We start from the raw sequence: 20,428 nt of genomic DNA, 5'->3' as shown, positions 1-20,428 counted from the left end.
TTCTAAAACTACGTCAGCCTATCAACTAAGTCATTTATATTTACAACTATTCAGGTAGCTTTACCATTTGTATTCTCTCAATCGGGGATTACCTATAATATGGGATGACTGTATGATCAATTTTGTATTGCTCATTTATCCCTTAATTACGCAAAAAATTCCAAAATCAATAAAAATCAAATGCAATAAAAAAAAACAAAATAAAGTAAAAAACAAAGGGTAAACCAAAAAATGCGCTGAGGAAGAATAACAATCGGTAAACTTTTTAAGCCTCAAGTTTTTATCTCTTAATTCGTGTTTACATAGCACAATTTTGCAAAGACAACAGCAAGACATTGATAGGTGCTATAAAAATACTTTTATAATCTATGCTTCACTCAAATGTATGCCCAAACAAATCGAAGTCAGAGCAAGCAATTTGTAAGAAACGACACACGACCGTTGCTTGAGAGTAAATTGTCTTTAGAACTGTCTGGAACCCTGTGCTACGCAAACATTTTTGCCCTCTTTGACAGCGAATACGTATTTTCAATTTTCTTCGGAGCTTTCCGATGTGGCAATCTTTTCAGAATTGCCAAAACAATCTTATAAATATTATATATATATATTTCTAATTATTATAAAATATGGCCTATATTCGGTATTGGGGAAATTTGACATGAACAAAACACATGGCAAGTATGGCCGAATACCGAATTATTACATTATCGAACACGGTGTGAATACCATAAATCGAAAACTCAAAACAAAAACGAATGTCAGCAGAAAAGAAAGTACTCAAAATAGTCCGTTTTCTAATTGGAATATGGGAACTGGTTCTGCAATCAACACCAACTTCACGCTAATAAGAATATTGTGGACAAGACATGCGTGGAATGTGGAACGCCCAGTTATGTGGAATGTGTTCATGCCGAAAGTTCGACAGATTTGTCCGTATTAGTAGAGAACGTTGTATTAGTTATGTTGACGCCGTCGTGAAAAAACCTTTATTCGACGCGGTGTTTTAAAATTTGAGGAAATAGAAAAAAAAGTGGTTGGAAGAATTGAATAAAAAATATAAGTGTGAAAAAACACAAAATACTATATGATATCGCTTACGGGCAAATCTGCAACACTTAAAATGTAATTGCAGCACAAATCCAAATTTGTATTTCGTTTTAAATTAACGTATATTATTAAAATCACTTCGAATGCATGGCGGTAGTGTGATTTGCAAAAACCAAATCAAAAGAAATAAATTTTAATTGGATAAAAAACAAGTTCTCCAATTCGTGTTACACCACCACAACAGCAGCAAAAGCAGTAGCAGTAGCAGCAATCACGTCGTCATCGTCGACGTCGTACCTTGACGTGCAGCGCTGCGTCGCTGCTAATATTGCACGGGTGTTTTTCGCCCGTATTTATGTAGAAAGCGGGGGGTACGATTACCAATTTCTAGCGGAGTTGGTGTGCACGCTTAATCAAGTTCAGAAAGGTGCGAAAAGATACTATATTCACGAGCACTTATAAACAGATGGATAACTCATCGAATCGGCGGAAATGTTTTAATATTTACACGTTGGCATGAAAAAGACCAATGAAGGAGTTAGATATACACTTTAGTGAGTAGTCGTCACAGTATAAAGTCCCATTTAAACGGACTTGAACCTATTGGCTTTTTTTGTTTTTAATATGTCCAACTACTTATTACTACTACTGCTTTTGCTCGCGCAGTCGTCGCCGCTGCTGCAATGACTGCCACTTGTATTTTTGCTTTTCTGTGTGTTAACATGTTGTTTTTGTTGCTGCCATTCATTGATTTTTCAACATTTCTTGCCGTGAAGGCACACTGGAGAAGCACACAAAACAACAAAGTGTATGTACTTTAACAATACAAAGAACATAAAACGCAAACTTGAAGTTGAAGACAGAGAGGAGATGAATATTTTCTGATTGGACAAAACGACTTTGGACAAATTATGAAATGTTAAAATCCCTTACAACTGCACAAATTCTGCTTGGGCAGGTGTGCGACTACAAAGTGGAGGTGTGTTTGTGAGCCGGAAAAGTGCCCAGTGCTTTGCTGCTTTGGTGCTTTGGTTTTATTACATTTTTCAGGTTATAAATTTTGCGTAAACAACAAGAGAAATTTAGATAAAACTGTGCAAACAGCGTGATGCGAACTTTTGAAAAGTGTGAAACCTGCAAATATAAAAACGTATAAGTTTGTGAGTTTTAATTAAAATTAAACTTAATCCGAGTCAGTTAAAAAAAAAACAAAAAACAAATATATGCCTTTAATACCACTAAAAAATCTGGTGAAGAACTTTTCTGTTTTTCTCCGCTTGCAATCAACGTGCAAACCTTCCGCTTTCTCACATTCGGTATATACACACATACATACATGTGTACAAGTTATAAGTGCTTGTCATTTACCTAAATGTTATACGGTTAAAAGCAAACATAATAAAAAAGAGAGAAAAATACGATATTTTAGTGACATTTGAAAGATAATAATAATTAAAACATTTGTGTAAAAAGTAAACGACATACCTGTCTGGATATTGGGCTATAATTCAAAGTGTTGTTTTCACATGCATTTTCGTGGATAGAGATGTAAATAAAAAAAAAAATATTTTTTAAAATAATAAACAATAACAAGTGGCAGAAAATGTGGCAAATCTTAGTCGTAAGAGGTTGCAAAATTTTAAATGGCTGAATGTTGAAACAAGTATTATAGGATGAATAAAAAAACACGTTTTTGAGAGCTGGTATAAATCATACATTAAAAAAAAAAAACAATATTCTAAAATTAAGTAAATCCTCTGCAGCTGACCGCCGTGCAATTGAAATATCACATAACTGTTATTAAGTTACATAATGTTGTTGTGCAATTCGTTTTACATACGTTTCGCTGTTTCCCTTTTTTGTTTTGACTGTTACACATATAACTAATAGTAATAAAGTGAATGCATTTTAAAACATACATACTTATGTAGATATATGTATATGTGCTCGTTTTATTCCCAGTTGCTTTGAGAAAATACAAAAAAAAAAACAAATTTCCAAAAACCAATGCATATTCTGCTTTTGCTGGTAGAACGTCATATTGCGGAAAACCAAAAAATGGAAAAAAAGGCTTCCGATTTTTCAATTTTCTATGCATGTCTTGGTAAAAACAAATAAACATTTTCTTCAATTGAGATAAATACTGTCAATAAATATCAATATAATTGTTTTACATAACATAAAGTAAAGCTAGAATTACATATCAAGCGTGTCAGCTATAATATTTGCCGGCTGAATAAAGTGCTGAAAGCTATTTCGCTTGGAACGCTTTGTATGGAGTTCTAGTTTGGAGCTGATAGATATTTCCCCTATTTATCTCTCCGTTTTGTATTATGACACTCTTCCAGCAGCCCAGCTCTACGTACATAGTTAAATGTGTGAAAAGTTATTTTCATAAAATGAATTCTGAAAATTTTTATTATTTATACAAAAAAGTGCAGTTCTTTAATTTCTTGCCTTTCTTGTTGCAATTTTGCCACCTGTTCCATATTTTTCAAACAAAACACTCATTTGAGCTCGAAAACTAATTGCAAATTCGATGAGACTTTTTTTTTAATAATTTTCAACTTAAGGGGTTACATACGACCAGCAGCGCCAAAAATGCGCTTAAAGAAAAAATGTTTCTGGAAGGGATATAAATATATATAGAAATAAATATTAAAAAAAGTGTATACATTGTTTATTAGTACTTAAACTTTATAAGAAAATTTATTTTAATTTTTCTTTACAAAAATTAGTATATAAAAAATCACAATTAGTATATAAAAAATCACGTTGCAACTAAAATTTAACAAGTGATTGCATAACTTGAGGCCGACTTCTTAATCTAACGGTTTTTACCGTGGATGGCGAAAAATTGTTGTGATAAAACAAACATGGCCACTTAAATATAATGAGCTATAAACACTACTAAGATTCTGACCGCAACTGTATGTATGTAACCTCTTCAAATAACATAACGTATAAGGAGAAGAAATGAAAAAATGATTTATATATAAATTCTGGAAAGACGATTTTTTTCTATTTTTATATTAAATATACTAGTATTATATTAAATATACTAGTACATATTATATTAAATATACTATGTAATATTATATTGCATTTTTTAGCAAGGCAATACTAAGTAAAACCATTTCTCCTTTTTGACAACTTTATGTGGGTTACCATCTATGGCATATTGCAAGCCAAATAATAAGAAATGTAAAACAAGTGCCAAGATATTACACGTAGACCTCTTATGAAGCATTTTAATTAAATAACATTTGTTTATGATAAATACTTTTTCTCGACATTTGCCAAGTTATTTGTGACCCAACATTAACAAATGTTTCATGCAATAATTTATATGTGTTGGCTATTGTTCTTAATTCCCAGTATATCATCAGTATCCCAGTACGTGACACGATGACTTTGCACTATCAGTTTTTGCACAACAACTAATTTTGAGCTAACTTTATAAAGATGGACGCAAAAATTATCGAAGCACAACGAACAATGCCATAAATAATTACACGGAACCTTTCACTAAATATTCCATTTTTTTCTGACAACTTTTTTATTTATTTTTTATATATTTTTTTTTAATTTTTTATTTTTTTTTTTTTTTTTTTTTTTTAAATTTTTTATATTTTTTTTTATTTTTTTTAATTTTTTCTTATTGTTTTTATTTTTATTTTTTTTTTACTGAAACATTAAAAATTTATTTACATTTCATGCTATTACACTTAGTTAACATAACTAAAGAGTAATATTCTTTCAACGCATAGACATATTATAACAATGGGTAAATCACAATGTCCAATGGTTTGTTCCTTTTAAACTTTTTTTGTACCTACATATAATATATTGCTTCGTTCCATAGAGTCGAGTTTTGAAGTAACTGTAAATACGCTCAAATTATAAATCGCGAGGTTTTAAAGTGCGGTTAGTCACGAATCCAGAACTTGTATGTTAATGTCGAACGTACGAGTAGAATGCAATTATTCACTAACATAGACGCAGGGCATAACCATACAAATTTTACAAAAAGTCTGCCCGTAGAGACAAAGCAGAAATCGCCTGTCCCTTCTAGTTAAAATGTATACAACATATTTATGAACAACAGCAGTAGCAGGAAGAGAGCAGTATGCAGAGTGTCTCTGATGAATATAAAGGGTGTTTTTTTTAGAGGTTAGGTTTTCAAGATGAAATAAAACGTATATAATTTAATGTTATGGCCAAGAATTTAGCTTTATTATAAAGATAAGGGTTTGCCATTATGTTTTAAAAATGATTTCGGCCAAGTGGCCGCCGCGGCTGGCTCGAATAAATTCCAGCCGAGAGGCCCAATTTTCGACCACTTTTTGCAGCAATTGGGGCCGTATGTCAGCAATAACGCGCCGAATATTCTCTTCCAAGACGTCAATCGTCTCGGGCTTATCTGCGTAGACAAGCGACTTCACATAGCCCCACAAGAAATAGTTCAGCGGTGTTATATCGCACGATCTTGGAGGCCACGCCACAGGTCCACGGCGCGAGATAATGCGCTCACCAAAAGTTTCCTTCAATAAATCGATTGTTGCGTTGGCTGTATGGCATGTAGCGCCGCCTTGTTGGAACCAAAGATCGTCCACATCAACATCGTCCAATTCAGGCACGAAAAAGTCATTAATCATGGCTCTATAGCGCTCTCCATTGACTGTAACATTATGGCCGGCTTCATTTTTAAAGAAATGTGGACCAATGATTTCCTCTGCCCATAGAGCACACCAAACAGTGACTTTTTGAGGATGGAACGGCGTCTCAGCAATGGCTTGTGGATTATGTTCAATCCAAATGCGACAATTTTGCTTATTGACATACCCATTCAACCAAAAGTGAGCTTCATCGCTGAACAAAAACCATTATTTTCGAACCGCGCGAACCGAACCATTATTTTCGTAATAAATTTGCACGATTTGCAAACGTTGTTCAGGTGTAAGTCTATTCATTATGAAATGGCAAACCAAACTGAGCATAAATCAAGTGGCAGCTGTCAAAAAGACCATCTACGAAAAAAGTAGTGCCAACTTGAAAATCTAACCTCTAAAAAAACACCCTTTATAATAGTTTTGTAAAAATGTACCTTCGTAATCAAAGAAGCTGATTTAAGCGTTGTTGCTAAAAATTAGTTATGTCAGCTGACACGAGCTTACGTTGGTGAGTACTGTTAGTTAGGAGTGTTGTTGTTGTTGTAGCAGCATAAACATTCCCCGTGCATGTACGAGGAATGCTGCTGAAGTGACAGTCCTTGGCCGGATATAAATCCGGGTCGTTCCGGTTACGTAGAACCGACTGTCGTGGGAACGCAGTTAGGAGTGTCAAACTATCCAGGGAACAATTTAATTGGGCCCCAAATCTGATAGAATACAAGATTACGCAGATCGATGTGGAAAAATGAGCGTAACTTTGCTGTGACTTAATAGTATAGTAGATCCGATGTCTAAAAGGATTAGAAGTGTGTGCTGAAATAGTCAGCTTTTGTGAAAAAAATGAGAAAAAATGATGTAAGGTTCATATAAACAGGAAAGAGAATAGAAAAATTATAAATAAAAAAGTTGTTCGTAAAAAAAAAATGAAAAATCTACAATAGCTCGTAATAGCTGATTCTGCCGATTAGTGGCATCCCTATATACGCAACTTCCGCACTCTCTCACTCGTTGTTTAAAGATTTTTTTTTTTAAATAATACAAGGTTTTTAAATCTATGCGCAGAAGGGTTCTAAAATAGAGATTAAAAAAAAACTCATTTGGTTGTCATTTGAGTCCCAATGAAGCTGAGCCAATTTATTATATGTACGGGCTTCCTGCTTAGATATTCTTTCATACCACTAAGCGAACACGCTTAATAACGATCATGCTCAATTCTGCAATAAATACCATACACATATTTGCTTAAGTTTTTTTTTACATTCATAAATATAGAATTTTATTTATTTATTTATTACTTATTACATTTATTACATATGTATTTACTTACATAAATATACAATAGGTTTATTTATACTTTTGTTATTCACACCGTAATCGGACATATCATACATATGTATGTATGTATACAGATATGTATTATTCGTGATATTTGGCCTACATTTGTTTTTTGCGATTTCCCCTTTGTTGTCGTTGTGAAATGTTATCCATAAGTAGGTAAATGCAACGGTGAAATGCAGAAGCCGTACTCAGTCGGTTTTCCTACACTTGGGAAGTAAAAACAAGAACAAAACAATGCAGTTCACTTCGGCATAATTGATAAAACATACTTATTATCTACTTTAGATTATTTTTTAATATTGTATATCAGATGAACATATAACTCAAATAAATTAATAAATTAAAAAAAAAACGTATATCTAAATATAATATTAAATGTGTGTAGAAATATTATTTCATATCATTTAAAATAATTTTAATTAAAAAAAAGTGAAGAAAAATGATTTTATAGCGGTTTTAAAAGGAATTTAATAATTTTTGTGAAGCTTATTATGTACTTGGTTTTTGTTTTCGCTTCTATTTAAGATTTATTAATAAGGAATTATATACATAACTTTTTAAAGAAAAAAAAGAAAGCAAGACTCTATTTTAAAGTACTTTTATTCTATAAAAAAAAGTGGCATAATTTTTATAGAATCCTTTGTATTAAAATTTAATCATTTTGTATGATTCGTAAATGTAAATTTTAACAGATATTTACAGAAATAATGCATAAAATCTTTAGTTATAGAGATGCCACTAAGTATTTTGATAATAAAAATTTCACTAAATATGCATTCAATTATATAGGTCGTTTTACTCCTACTTTTTAAAAACTTGAAAAACTTTACTCATAACATATTAGTTAGAGAGCATTCAGATCGGATTTACGTTGCCGGAACGAATCGGAGGTATGTGTTTCCGGCTCGAAACTGTCACTCTAGCAGTATTTCCTAAAAGCTTAGAGGAGTGTTTCAAGTTCTTATAGCAACAGCAATAACAACAAAATTGTTTGAAATTGTCACTTGTGATTTCCATTAAGAAATCCAGTACAAACGTATGAATATTTTCTTTGCTCATAAAAAGCTCTCACTTCATCGGTAAAATTTAACGAATATACGACATTTTTCAGCGTCAAGGAAACCAATTATCAAAAAATTCATGAGAATTTTGAGTTACTTCAAACTTTCACTTTGTAATAATAAAGTTTAATGGACAATACAACTGCATACTAAAATTTTTATTTTAAATTCTTATTAAAAAGTTTGAAATTTTGATGAAAATATTATGTATCGAATCTTTATAAATCTTATACAAAGTTGGTAGCATTGATTAATATGGTTTTTATAATAGAATGATCTATATTATTCTGAAGAAATTAATTTGAAAAAAGTATAGTCTATAGATTTATGATCTATATTTTTATAATAAAAATAATTAAAATTCATTTGCAAAAAAAAAAAAAATTTGTCAAAACTTATCAACACGCGATGATGTGAGTTTATCATTATGTCATTCATTTTATGGAAAGACAATAGTAAATTCCATGCAAATGCGTTATTGCGTTAGAAAATCAGTCACTAGAGCCGGTGCAGTCGAATTGTAAGGTAATCGAAATCATCCTTCAAAGTGCACTAAATTTATGGGCTTGAGATGATTGATTCCAATTCCATAAGTTTGGTTCGAATTTTTGAAGAGAAAAGGAAACACAGTTTTGTGCTTCACCTTTGATGCCCTTATTATAGTATTTCATTTAGCCTTTAACTATTTAGAAACAAGTGGCAACTCACTACAGCTAATTTTTTTAAATATATTCCACTTGAAACTAGTAAGTGTAGGATATGATTTATTATTTCAATTAAAATAAATATTTTATGCAACAGTTTTTCCGGATGATCCCTTTCAGAGCTTTATTCATAACATAGGCAAGTGTGGTCCATATTCTTCGATTGTACGTTTTATTCTCTTTGTGCGTTTACTTCAATAAATGTATTATTATATTATTATATTTACTACAATTAATTCATTTTAATTTGTGGCAACCCTGCTTTATAATATTTCCGTATTTAAATGTTCTTAAATATCTTTCGTTTTATACGGGCTGTGCTCTTCCAATAGACTCACATATGTGACATAATATAATTTTTTTAGTTAGTTGGCAAATCTATAACAAAAAGCAGTAAAGCTTTCTCAATTAAATTTAGTTGGACCTCTTATTGCAATATACATACATATATTATTTAATTACTGTAATTAATTAATTTTAACGGCAGGCAACCCTGCTTAAAATATTTCGGAATTAAGGATTTTTAAATATCTTTTTTAGTAACCTTATTGTTGTATTTTAACTTACTGTACTTCAATTAATCTTAATATTTTAGCTAGTTGGCAACTCTATACCGAATATACGCGTGTATAGTTCAATTCGCTCAATACAATTTTCTTGCAAACCGAAATTGAAATAGTGTTTAATTAACACAATTATTTAATTTTAATGGGAGGTAACCCTGCTTAAAATATTTTCGGATTAAGTGTTCTTAAATGCCTTTTGTTTGGTACCCGTAATGTGTTCTTGCAATAAACTTACATATGCAAATTAATATTTTTTTTTATTTAGTTGACAACTCTATTGAAAAAATATGTCTTAAGTAATGTTTTCGCAAAAATATGTTGCATACCAATATTGCAATACTTTACATTACTTTATATATATTACATTTAATTACTATATTTAATTGCTTTTAATTGCTTAGACAGATGGTAAGCCTATTAAAATACTTCTGAGTTACAGTGTTTTTAAATATCTTTTGTTAGATATATGCATATTGTATTGTTTTAATTAACTTATATATTTTATGCATTCTAATTTTATAATTAGGTGGCAACTTTATACCAAAAATATGTCTGTAGTAAAGGTTTCACAAAAGGTGTTTCTTGGATGCCAATATGGTAATAAATCATTTAATTACCATATTTAATTGCTTTTAATTTTTTAAATACATGGTAACCCTATTAAAAGACTTCTGAGTTAAAGTGTTCTTAAATACCTTTCGTTTGACACCCCTATTGTACTGTTTTAATTAACTTATATAGTTTATACATTGTAATTTTTTAATTAGGTGGCAACTTTATACCAAAAATATGTCTGTAGTAAAGGGTTTCACAAAAGGTGTTTCTTGGATGCCAATATGGTAATAAATCATTTAATTACCATATTTAATTGCTTTTAATTTTTTAAATACATGGTAACCCTATTAAAAGACTTCTGAGTTAAAGTGTTCTTAAATACCTTTCGTTTGATACCCACATTGTATTGTTTTAATTAACTTATATATTTTATACATTGTAATTTTTTAATTAGGAGGCAACTTTATACCAAAAATACATCTGTAGTAAAGCATTCTCACACTCCTTGCCTTTGATACCAGTGCTGATATATTTTATGTAAATCTTTTATTGGGAAGTGTGAAAGAGAAACCTTTTTTATTTTATTGCATTCGATTTTCATATTATATTTAAATGCAATGCTGGGTGTTGTAAAAATGTCCAGTCAATCAACTGACTTAAGCCAGTTCTGCAAACAGGAAAAGAAGTATGAAAAAATATTAAAATTTCTGCTACATCAATAAGTTATTACTATGAAGTGTGTATGTAATGATGACAACAATGATTTGTGGTTGTATAAAATTAAATGAGTGGAAAATTGTTTTAAAATTTAAGTGCGCTAAAAAGGTTGCACCTGTGTACACATAATTAAGTCAATTTTTCTTTTTGCAATGTAATGGAAATATTTTTCATGCTAAATTGTTTTTGTTAATTTTTTATAAACACTATATATTTCGTTGTTCGGAAGTCTTTTATTTGGGAAAAAGATAAAGTGACTTAAGGGGGAAGCCTGCTTTAGAGGCTTCAAAAAATCGATTTTTTCGTTTTTTTTTGGGAAAGAAAGACATATTCGATTGAAACGAAACCTTCAGGTTTTATTGTTATATATTCAACAGTCTTCTCAAAATTTTTCACTAAAATATATGTCATAGTATGACTGGTGCAAGCATTTTGCCGAGGCGCCTCGAGTGTGCATGTGTCGTGCGGCGGGAAAGATGCAGGTCGCAATTTTCATCTGAAACCAAAAACCCAAACAAATATTTATTTTAGTCTAGTTAAACCAAGAAAATTAAATAAAAGTGCGAAATTCAACAGTTTTTCGCTAATTATAAAAAAAAATAATAATTTGTTTGGAAAACCAAATTCACTTTAGATTGTTTAAAAAGTGGGTTAATCATAACTTTCTTAAGGTTTTTTAGGTTCAACTAGAAGAGAATTTAATTCCGAATACAATCAATGTAATCTCGTTTCGATAGGACGTTTAAATTTTTCCCCATCTTTCCCGCCAATTAGGAAAAATCGTAATAAAAGCCGAGAAATCGCACTTCGAGCGATCCGGCCGCTCGTATACCTGCTCGACGCTTGCTCACAATTTCTTCTGTAACTCCGAAAATATTTTGAATTTACTTCTGAAATTTTGAGGACACATTCTTGGATAGTTTGGGAAGTCATTTATGCAAAAAAAAAATCGATTTTTTTAAGCCTTTAAAGCAGGCTCCTCCCCCCTTAATTTTGTGAGCTGACCGTTCTATAACGCATTTGACTAATATTTGGTCTCTTCTATTCGCTATTTCTCCGCTAGACAAACTTAACGAAAAACTTGTATGTGAATGCAACAACAAAGTTTTCGCGCAAGATTCGCCACTAGTGTGAACTCATTAAACCGGTATAACTCAGAATCTTACAAACTCATGTAATTCAAGGCAGCTCAAGATATGTTCGTTTATACCAGTTTACACCAGAAAAGAAGAGACCTATTCTTAAATTGCTTATGAGGATAATTTTTTATTTTTTGTAATTATTTTATAATTTTTTCCATTTAATTGCATATATAAAAAATTTTAAAAATTCTGCGATGCTAGTAGATTTAAATAATTTTTATAATCGTTGTTTTTACTCTTCCCAATTGATTGTATATTTCAAAATTTTAAATATTCTTAAATGTTTATAATTAAAAAAAACTTACAATTGCTCTTTTATTTTCCCAATTGATTGTATATTTGAAAATTTTTCTTTTTTCAGCACCTTGTGTGAAAATACCTTTGACCGGATGTGTTAATAGTTGTCCCACTTGTGAGAATTGAAAAAATCCTTAGTGTGAGAAATTGATAACGCACCCTCAATTAAGTGTTTAAAATGAAGTGAATAATACCCAAAAACTTCACTTGGATGAATAAAATATTATCACACATTTCTGAAATAATTTTAAATCTTTACCCAAAACATACATACCTACATACCTACTTACGTGTATAAAAATACTTAAAATTATTCCCTCCCTCCCATCAAGTAACAAACAGGCAAGCAACAAACAAGCTTGCTTCTTACAACAAATACAAATAATCGCATTCTTAATGTGCTTGTGCTTTCAAAAAAAATTCAAATTAAAAATATGCTAAAATTTAATTTAAAAATATAAAGCTTAACAATTTTAAAGTTAAATAAATTAATACATACATACATATTACGTAGTTATACAAATCAGTCAATCTAACCTTGCACAACAAAATAATTAATCAATAAAAATTTAAAAATAATCGCAATAACTTAATCGCATCATTTAAATATTTTAATCGTGCTTGTGTATTAAAATCGCTCAGCCAATTTAAACGAAAATCAACCAATCAATCAATGATTCAAAAATAACTGAAACAGCTTAGGCGTGCTATTTACATACATACATAAATACATAAATATATATACATATATATAAAAGTAATTAAAATAAAGTTCTGTAAAAATTGGAGCAGAAAAGAAATTCCTTACCAAATACTTCAAACCAAATTTCCATCTAAAGTGTCTAAATCTTTGTTGTTATCCTCGCATCCATCCAATCGCCAGTCCCCAATTCAATATGTGTACACATACATACATATATGTATATGTGCTGCATTATGTGTGTCCCAAGTAAATTTAAATAAAAAAATGCAACCTAATTCCTAATTAATTATTTAGCGTGTCACAAAAAATAAATAAAATATTAAAAATTATCTATTCAAATATTTAACATATTTGGATTTGTGCGTTATCGTGATTTGTGTGAAATACAATTAAAAATCGTGTGTAAACAACAACATAAACCAATCTAAAAAACAAACCAAACAATAACAAAACTAACAAAATGGCGGACATAATACGTCCGCCGTTTAGTGATATTAAGCGGCCAGACGAGATCGTCAGGATGACCACCGCCGACAATTTGAAGTTCGCCGTTCTCATCGGACTGATCGAGGTTGGTCAGGTGACCAATCGGGAGGTCGTCAACACTGTTTTACATTTGGTGAGTAGGATTTTTCATATCCCATTTTCGTTGTTCATAATAAAATATGTAATTGTTGCAACAAAAATTTATTAAGGGAAAAGCAGCCGACTGCTTGGAGCAGTGGGCTACTCAATTTTTTTAGTTTTAAAGGGGTATTCTTGTTGTTTAAAGCAATATTTTGGTACGGGCTTTTTTTCAAATTCAAAATGTAAGAAAATAAAAGTTGTGAATGCAAAATAGATATTTCTAAAAAATTCACTATGTCTGATCTTTTATTTATATGATACTGGTTTCCAATGAATTTTTGGGCACTGAACTCGGTTCTGGGGTCCAAAAGTGCCTCTCACGTAATGGTTTTGAGAAAATGGTACATAGGGAACAAGGAACAACAACAGTTGAGCAATCGGTTGAGCCATTTTTGATTTTTTGCAGTTTGAAAATGTATTTGTTGATTTCTTAATATATTTTGGCTTTTTGATACGCCCTCTTTGCAAGCTTATGCAATGCACGTCGAAAAACGCCTCCAATAGAGATTAACTTCAAAATACAAACCACCCTGTGCGAATCGGAACACTCTGCAGGCAGTTAGTTACGTATATACACATTTTGCCACTCTGTTTCACAAAATGCAGAGATCAACATTTACGAGCACAGAGGTTATATTTGTAGTCAATAAAATGTTGTTTATATAAAATAGTTATTCCTAGGTTCTACAATTTTTATGCTTTTATATTAGGCCATATACATAAGTAGATACCCACTCGCTTTATTGCTACTTTCAAGCTTCATGTAATCCCATTAAAGTTGTGCATTTACTTCAGCTAAACTAGTTTTATCGGCAAGTGCAAATATTGAGTGATATACATACATATGTATGTACGAGTGTGTACATAAACTTCTGAAAGTCGTATTAACTGAAATTCATTACTTGTACGTACATAGAGATTCATGCGCCGAAGTTTGTATACTTGTATGGCTATTTACGCATTCAAAGAGGGTGTACTCGTAAGTATGTAAGTTTCACTTTCAACTGAACCAAAAAACTCGATCAGCAAACGAGTTTGGCCGCGAAATTCCAGAGTCAGCCTGACAAACAAGTACACACAACCTGCGGGAACCAGTTACACACATGCATATATACATCTGTGTGTGTACTTGTATGACTCTAGTTACGCTGTTGAAGGGTTCATGCACATTCCTACAAATGTTCTAAGATAAATATGCACACTTAGTGGCTTCATCAAAGGGAGGGGAAATTAAAGGGTAATATAATGGATTTTTTTGTTTTGTTTTTTCGTAATAAATGTTTAATTTAGTCTGACGCATAGAATCAAATTACGGTTGGTAATTATTCATCGCAGGTTGATTTTGTGTAGCAAATAAATTAAAATAATTTTTGGAAGATAACGAATTTACAGCTATTTACATGACATTTCAAGCATTTCACAATAAGTACATCCGCCTCTGTTTGCCAAACTTTCTTGATACCAATTTTCAAATGATTAAAAAAATTATGTCTCAGATAAGCCAACCATTTTCTGAGTTGTATTTAAATATTTCTTCTACAAATTTCTCGACATTTTTAGAAAAAAATATTTGAATGATTTTTTTGATAAACCGACATTCTTGCAAACCATAAATATTTTGAAGATTCTATTTCTTTTTTTAAATTTCACAACTTTTTTCAAAAATATCCCATTTGCCGGCCCGGGATGAAAATTTGAGATTTGTGATGAAATGCCACTTGTATTGGCTTGAAACATTCGCAACACAAACATCAGCAAATATCAATCGCTCTCACGCTATTTAGACATTCCATGCATCTAAAAGCGCTTCCTCGAACACATCTGCAGCTACATACCAATATCAGCGGGAATTGTTAAAACCGAAATTTCGGGATATTTTTTAGTGTAATCTGGGGATTTACGGATATTTTTTTAATGTAGTCCCGGGATTTCGGGATTCGTCCCAAGCCATAACTTTCTTAAATTCAGTAAAAAAATTTGCGAGCCATTTTTATTTAACTATTTTTATATAATTTTTAACTTTAAATTGTTTTAGCGCTGCATGAAAATAAAATAATTTATTCCACAAGAATACAAGAGTAGTTTATAATTTTATAAAAATTTGAGCTTAAATGCTTAAAATAGTTACTAAAGACAAAAACGGTTTCAGATATGCACAATTATGAACAATTTATAATTTATAATTTATGCAAATTAGTAGTCTCATTACTTTACAAATTAACAAAAAAATCATCTCTACCCTGTGACTGCCATTTGTGTAGAATTCGCTTCTGAATCCGACATTAATTACGAAAAAAGATACATATATCAAAATTTAAATTTATTCCAGTTGTTTGTAGCGACAGAAGAAATACGCCTATTTTGCATTATTTCGCACTTTTTTTTGGAATTCTTTTTAGAGGCACAATGAAATAAATCGGAATTCTGAAATAGTCTTTTGTTGTACGTCTAAGCCGTTCGTTTGGTACGGCAAATAGCCCGACCAACTGCCGACCGGAATGACCCGATTTTATATCCGACTAAAGACTGTCACTTCAGCAATTTTCCCCACACATGTATGGGGAATGTTTATGCTGTTACATTAACCAACTGCGCCTGCTCTTTTTAATTTATTTATTTTTAAACAACAAAAAAAAAAACAATGCAGTTACGAATGTATCTACATGTGAATAGGAGTAAGTAGAATTTTTTGATACATCGATATTTGAAAAAAACGGCGTGTTTTGAAAAAAGTTAAAAATTTAATAAAAAAATCATTCGAAATTTGCCCATAAAAAACTATTTAAATAATAGAAAACATCCACCCGTAACATAATGTTAATTTAAACGTCAAAATAGAAGCATAAAAAATTTTATTCACCTTAATCCATTGAATATATGTATGTATATTTTTTTACAACATCCTTTAAGCAAAATAAAAAAAAAGAATTCTTCAAAATTTTACACTGGCCGATGTTTCAGATAAGTTTAGACTCTAGCAGATCGGTCAAGTGAAATGCCGAAATACTTTTGGAACTAAGTACTTATTTTTACTGTTATTATTAATATATTTGAAAACGAAATTTGCTTACTTACGTATACATATGTATTTGTTGCAATTGTACTATGCTTCCAAAAAATGTTCAATAATCGGTAATAACAAAAAAATATTTTTTTATTATAATTTTTTAATTAATTCATTTTTTTTAATACAAAACAAACATAATAAAATGTTATACAAATGCGAATTTACTCCACTCTATAAAACATGCACCGCATATGACGAAAAAAATCATCATTTAGGTAACAAAAACCTCTTAAAAACACCGGGATTATCATACCTACTACGTGTGGTGCATACAAACATATGTACATATCAAATTGAAATCATAACGCCTGCCTGCATTGCCTTGAATTGCAATTAAGATTACAGAATTACTATATTTAGATTTGTTTGCACTGTAGCGTGCAAATTTATGTTCAAACCTTGCACAATTGCAATCTTCGATATGTGGAATGTGATGATACCACAGGGTGCGTACGATATTTGAGGAGAACTCAAGAGTAAAGCTAATTAGCTTTTATTTTGTACAAAATTGAATAGAATTTTCACGAATTTTTTACACAACATTAACTTATTATATATCTATACAATTTCCATTAGTTGCAATAACCTCCTCGAACGGTTGCATGCCCCAATCAAGTGTTTCTTGTTCATATTGATCATAACGGTATTAGTTAGCGTTATGAGGATGTTTATTGGTTTCACGCTCAACTAATACGTCGCATATGTTCGGTGTTATGTGATCATGGTAATTTTCAGCCAGGACGGTTTTTGAATGTTCCTCGAGCTTTTTCCGCTCTGCAACAGTTTTGTCATTGCCGTTTACTGCTTCCAATTCACAGCGAACCTTATGAAAGAATGAACGGGCGCATTTAAGAAAATTAGAGATTTCTAAATCAGTGTGACTTGCGCATATAGCGACGATAGCTGCATGCCTCTTTATTTCTTAAGTTAGCGTTCCATGTCTTATGTAAGAGCAAAAAGAAAAATATTGATTTCGGGAAGTTATTACATATGCTCCTATCCTCAACTACCGTATGCACCCTGTAATAATTTTTAAAAGGCTTACACATATTACCCGCTGCTATATAATGTCTTATATAGTGGCGAAAATTGCTTTTCGTTTGGTCTCCGGTCAAATGAACGAAACAAAGTTTTTTCCAATAGCCGTCGCCACCGGCAGGCAATATAAGGCCTCTGCATGTATTTCTGCCATTACGAAATTTCCCCTAACAACCATCAGTCGTTCGCAGGCGGCATAAAGCCATAGGGCATTCCATTCGTAGAAAAACATCAAGTCGCAAACTTCGAAATGAGAACCAGTTCGGCTAAAAACTTATCTTTGTCAATTACTCAGCTGTTTAAAGTACTCGTTTCATGCGTTCCTTCTTTGCTCACTGCGATTCATGAATACAGCAAAGTGCGATATTTCTTCACATGTAACATACATACAACACCTATGTATATACAATTATACAGGTACACCTATTTTTCATATATTCACCTAACTTATAAATGTATATACAATTATACAGGTACATAAAAAATTATATGCACTTGAGTTTCTATAAATAAAATGCCACATTCTTTCGTTTTTTACCCCATCATCACTCGTTTATCTTATCGTAACACGTTGTTCCCCTTTGATTCAATTATTCTCCCCACAAATTTTGTTATCAGCATTTTATATGTACATATACCTATACATATGCGCAAATGTATTTTATATTGCAATAAAACAACAACCACAACCGGCCGGTCTGCATTTAATTATATCCTATTCTTTAACGCTTCCATTGCATTTGTTCTCTCATATTTTTGTGGGGATTTGTTTGTAGAGGCGTGATCGCTTACCATTATGCTTTTTGTTTGTTTTTATGCTCTCCGATAGTTCTCTGCATATTCACTCGACAACGCATACACATTCGTACTTGTGCTATGTTTTTACTTCTACACTTGCTTTTGTAGCTCTACCGCTTGTTTTTTTTTTTAATGTTTCTGCTAACGAATGATTTTAATTTTCTGGTGTTGTCAGGTGCCAATGAAGTCGAATGAAGTTACTTTTGAAATTATTACTATACGTGTACAGTAGGTTCTGTTTTTATGCGGCTTTTTTTTATGCGGTTTTGAAATAGTGCGGTTTTTTTTTAAATTACAAAATACATGTCGACCTATCGGGAATTGTACATATAAACAAGATTCTAAACCAGCTAAGCAAAAACTCATCACAGATTACATCAGAAATGCTAACCCTGCAAGTATGAAAGATATATAAAGATATAATTTTCAAAGATACAATATTTTGTTTATGCGATTTTATTTAATTATTTCAGATTTATGCGGTCTATGGAACGTATCTATAGTAATAATATGGGACTAGTGCCCTTTTTTATGCGATTATTTCAGATTTATGCGGTTTTAGCATTTGAAACGTATCTATAGAACTAGTAGCTTTTTTTATGCTGTTTTTTTTTATGCTGTTTCTTGCGGAACGTATCTACCGCATAAAAACAGAACCTACTGTACTTGTATCATAGCACGGTGGTATATAGTATGTGGAGGGGAACCACAGATGATTAGTATTAAATATTATGTAATATGTTGCGAAAGGAATAAACAAAAAAGGGGAGAGGTACTAAATTCTGCTTTTCAAAATTCTTTTGCATGAAAATTCTGTAAAAATCAAAAAAAAAATTCTGTCCAGCCTAAATTCTTTTGGTTCAATATTCTGTATTTAAAATTCTGTATGATCAAAATGATGGAGAACTGAAATTCTGTATATTAAAATTCTGGAATCAAAATTATTTTCGATCAAAATGCTGTAACAATATAACCAAATAAGCAGATAACCTAATAAGCACGCTTACCTGAATAGCACATTTATTTTATGAATAATGCAATTCTGATTTTATAGAAACAAAAATTCAAAAATTCATTCAAAACAAAAGTTATTACATTATAATGGCGAAACAATTATTATATTATTAAATTTTTAGCAATTCGCTTTATAAAAGAAACATGCCTTAATATAAGCCTTTTTTGTTATTCTTTTAATTCTGTTGTTTGCTTTTACAGCCTTCTTCGTTTGACTAATTTTGTGACCATTTTGAATTTTAGCTAGTTGCTTTCGCACAAACCAGCTCGCCTTTTAGATCATTAATTAGTTTGTACAACCCTGAGTTTCATTTCCCAACAATAACTTTTAGCCGTCGATGCCAAGCCTCAATACTGTTTTGCGTTCTGGGGAAAGCGATATTGGACTCATCGTGCACTGACCAAAATTTTGGTGGGTATTTTGGTATACAATGAAAGAATGGGAATTGATTAAAACAGTTAGGTATTTGAACGAAGTATACAGAAAATATTGCAATTATTCTACAATATATTTTGTCTGAAGCTATAAATACATACAAACATATGTATATTTGCTTTATGTAAATCTGTTTTGATAATATAGGAAACCATATGGGTCAAGACAAGTCTTGTATTGGCAGTATTTTGTTTTGCAAAACTCTATATTGAGAATACAGAATTTTGCAATGCAGAATTTTGACAATACATAATTTTGATTTACAAAATTTAAAATTACAGTGTTCCGCAATACAGAATTTTAACATTACAGAATTTTGCATTACAGATTTTTGAATACAGAATATTGAATACAAAATTTTAAATACAGAATTTTGAACCAAAATCATATTGTACCCAACCCACAAAAAAGGTATCTGAATTGTTCTGAAATAAATATATAATAGTTATTATATATAAAGAATAAAAGATTATAAGAAAAAAACAAGAATAAGCGAAAGTGAGCCGAAAGCCAAGAATTTAGGATGAATCGGGCGCACATGCATTTGCACATAAATGTTTGTTTCTTTTCTGTACTCTTGTCACTCAATTGACAAAGTCGCCAAAGACAAAGTTGCAGTTTCCGGAAGGCGTATAAGAAGGCATA

General features: G+C 31.1%; 1 protein-coding gene across 3 annotated transcripts in view; it reads left to right on the top strand.

Annotated features, from left to right (window-relative positions):
• The first annotated feature begins 750 nt into the window (after window positions 1–750).
• Window positions 751–20,428, top strand: part of LOC128858090 (neurobeachin-like) — an 84,098-nt gene continuing 64,420 nt past the window's right edge. The window contains exons 1-2 of one of the 3 annotated variants that reach the window (XM_054094047.1): window positions 751–1,122; window positions 12,165–13,422. In XM_054094047.1, the coding sequence (XP_053950022.1) occupies window positions 13,264–13,422 (159 nt within the window). In that variant the 5' untranslated portion in view covers window positions 751–1,122; window positions 12,165–13,263. The other 2 variants (XM_054094048.1, XM_054094049.1) reach the window with 2 other exon arrangements.

The sequence above is a fragment of the Anastrepha ludens genome, chromosome 3 (assembly GCF_028408465.1).
Source record: "Anastrepha ludens isolate Willacy chromosome 3, idAnaLude1.1, whole genome shotgun sequence".
Classification (NCBI taxonomy): Eukaryota; Metazoa; Arthropoda; class Insecta; order Diptera; family Tephritidae; genus Anastrepha; species Anastrepha ludens.
The sequence above is the reverse complement of the archived record's forward strand: the minus strand, read 5'-3'. Positions and strand labels throughout refer to the sequence as shown.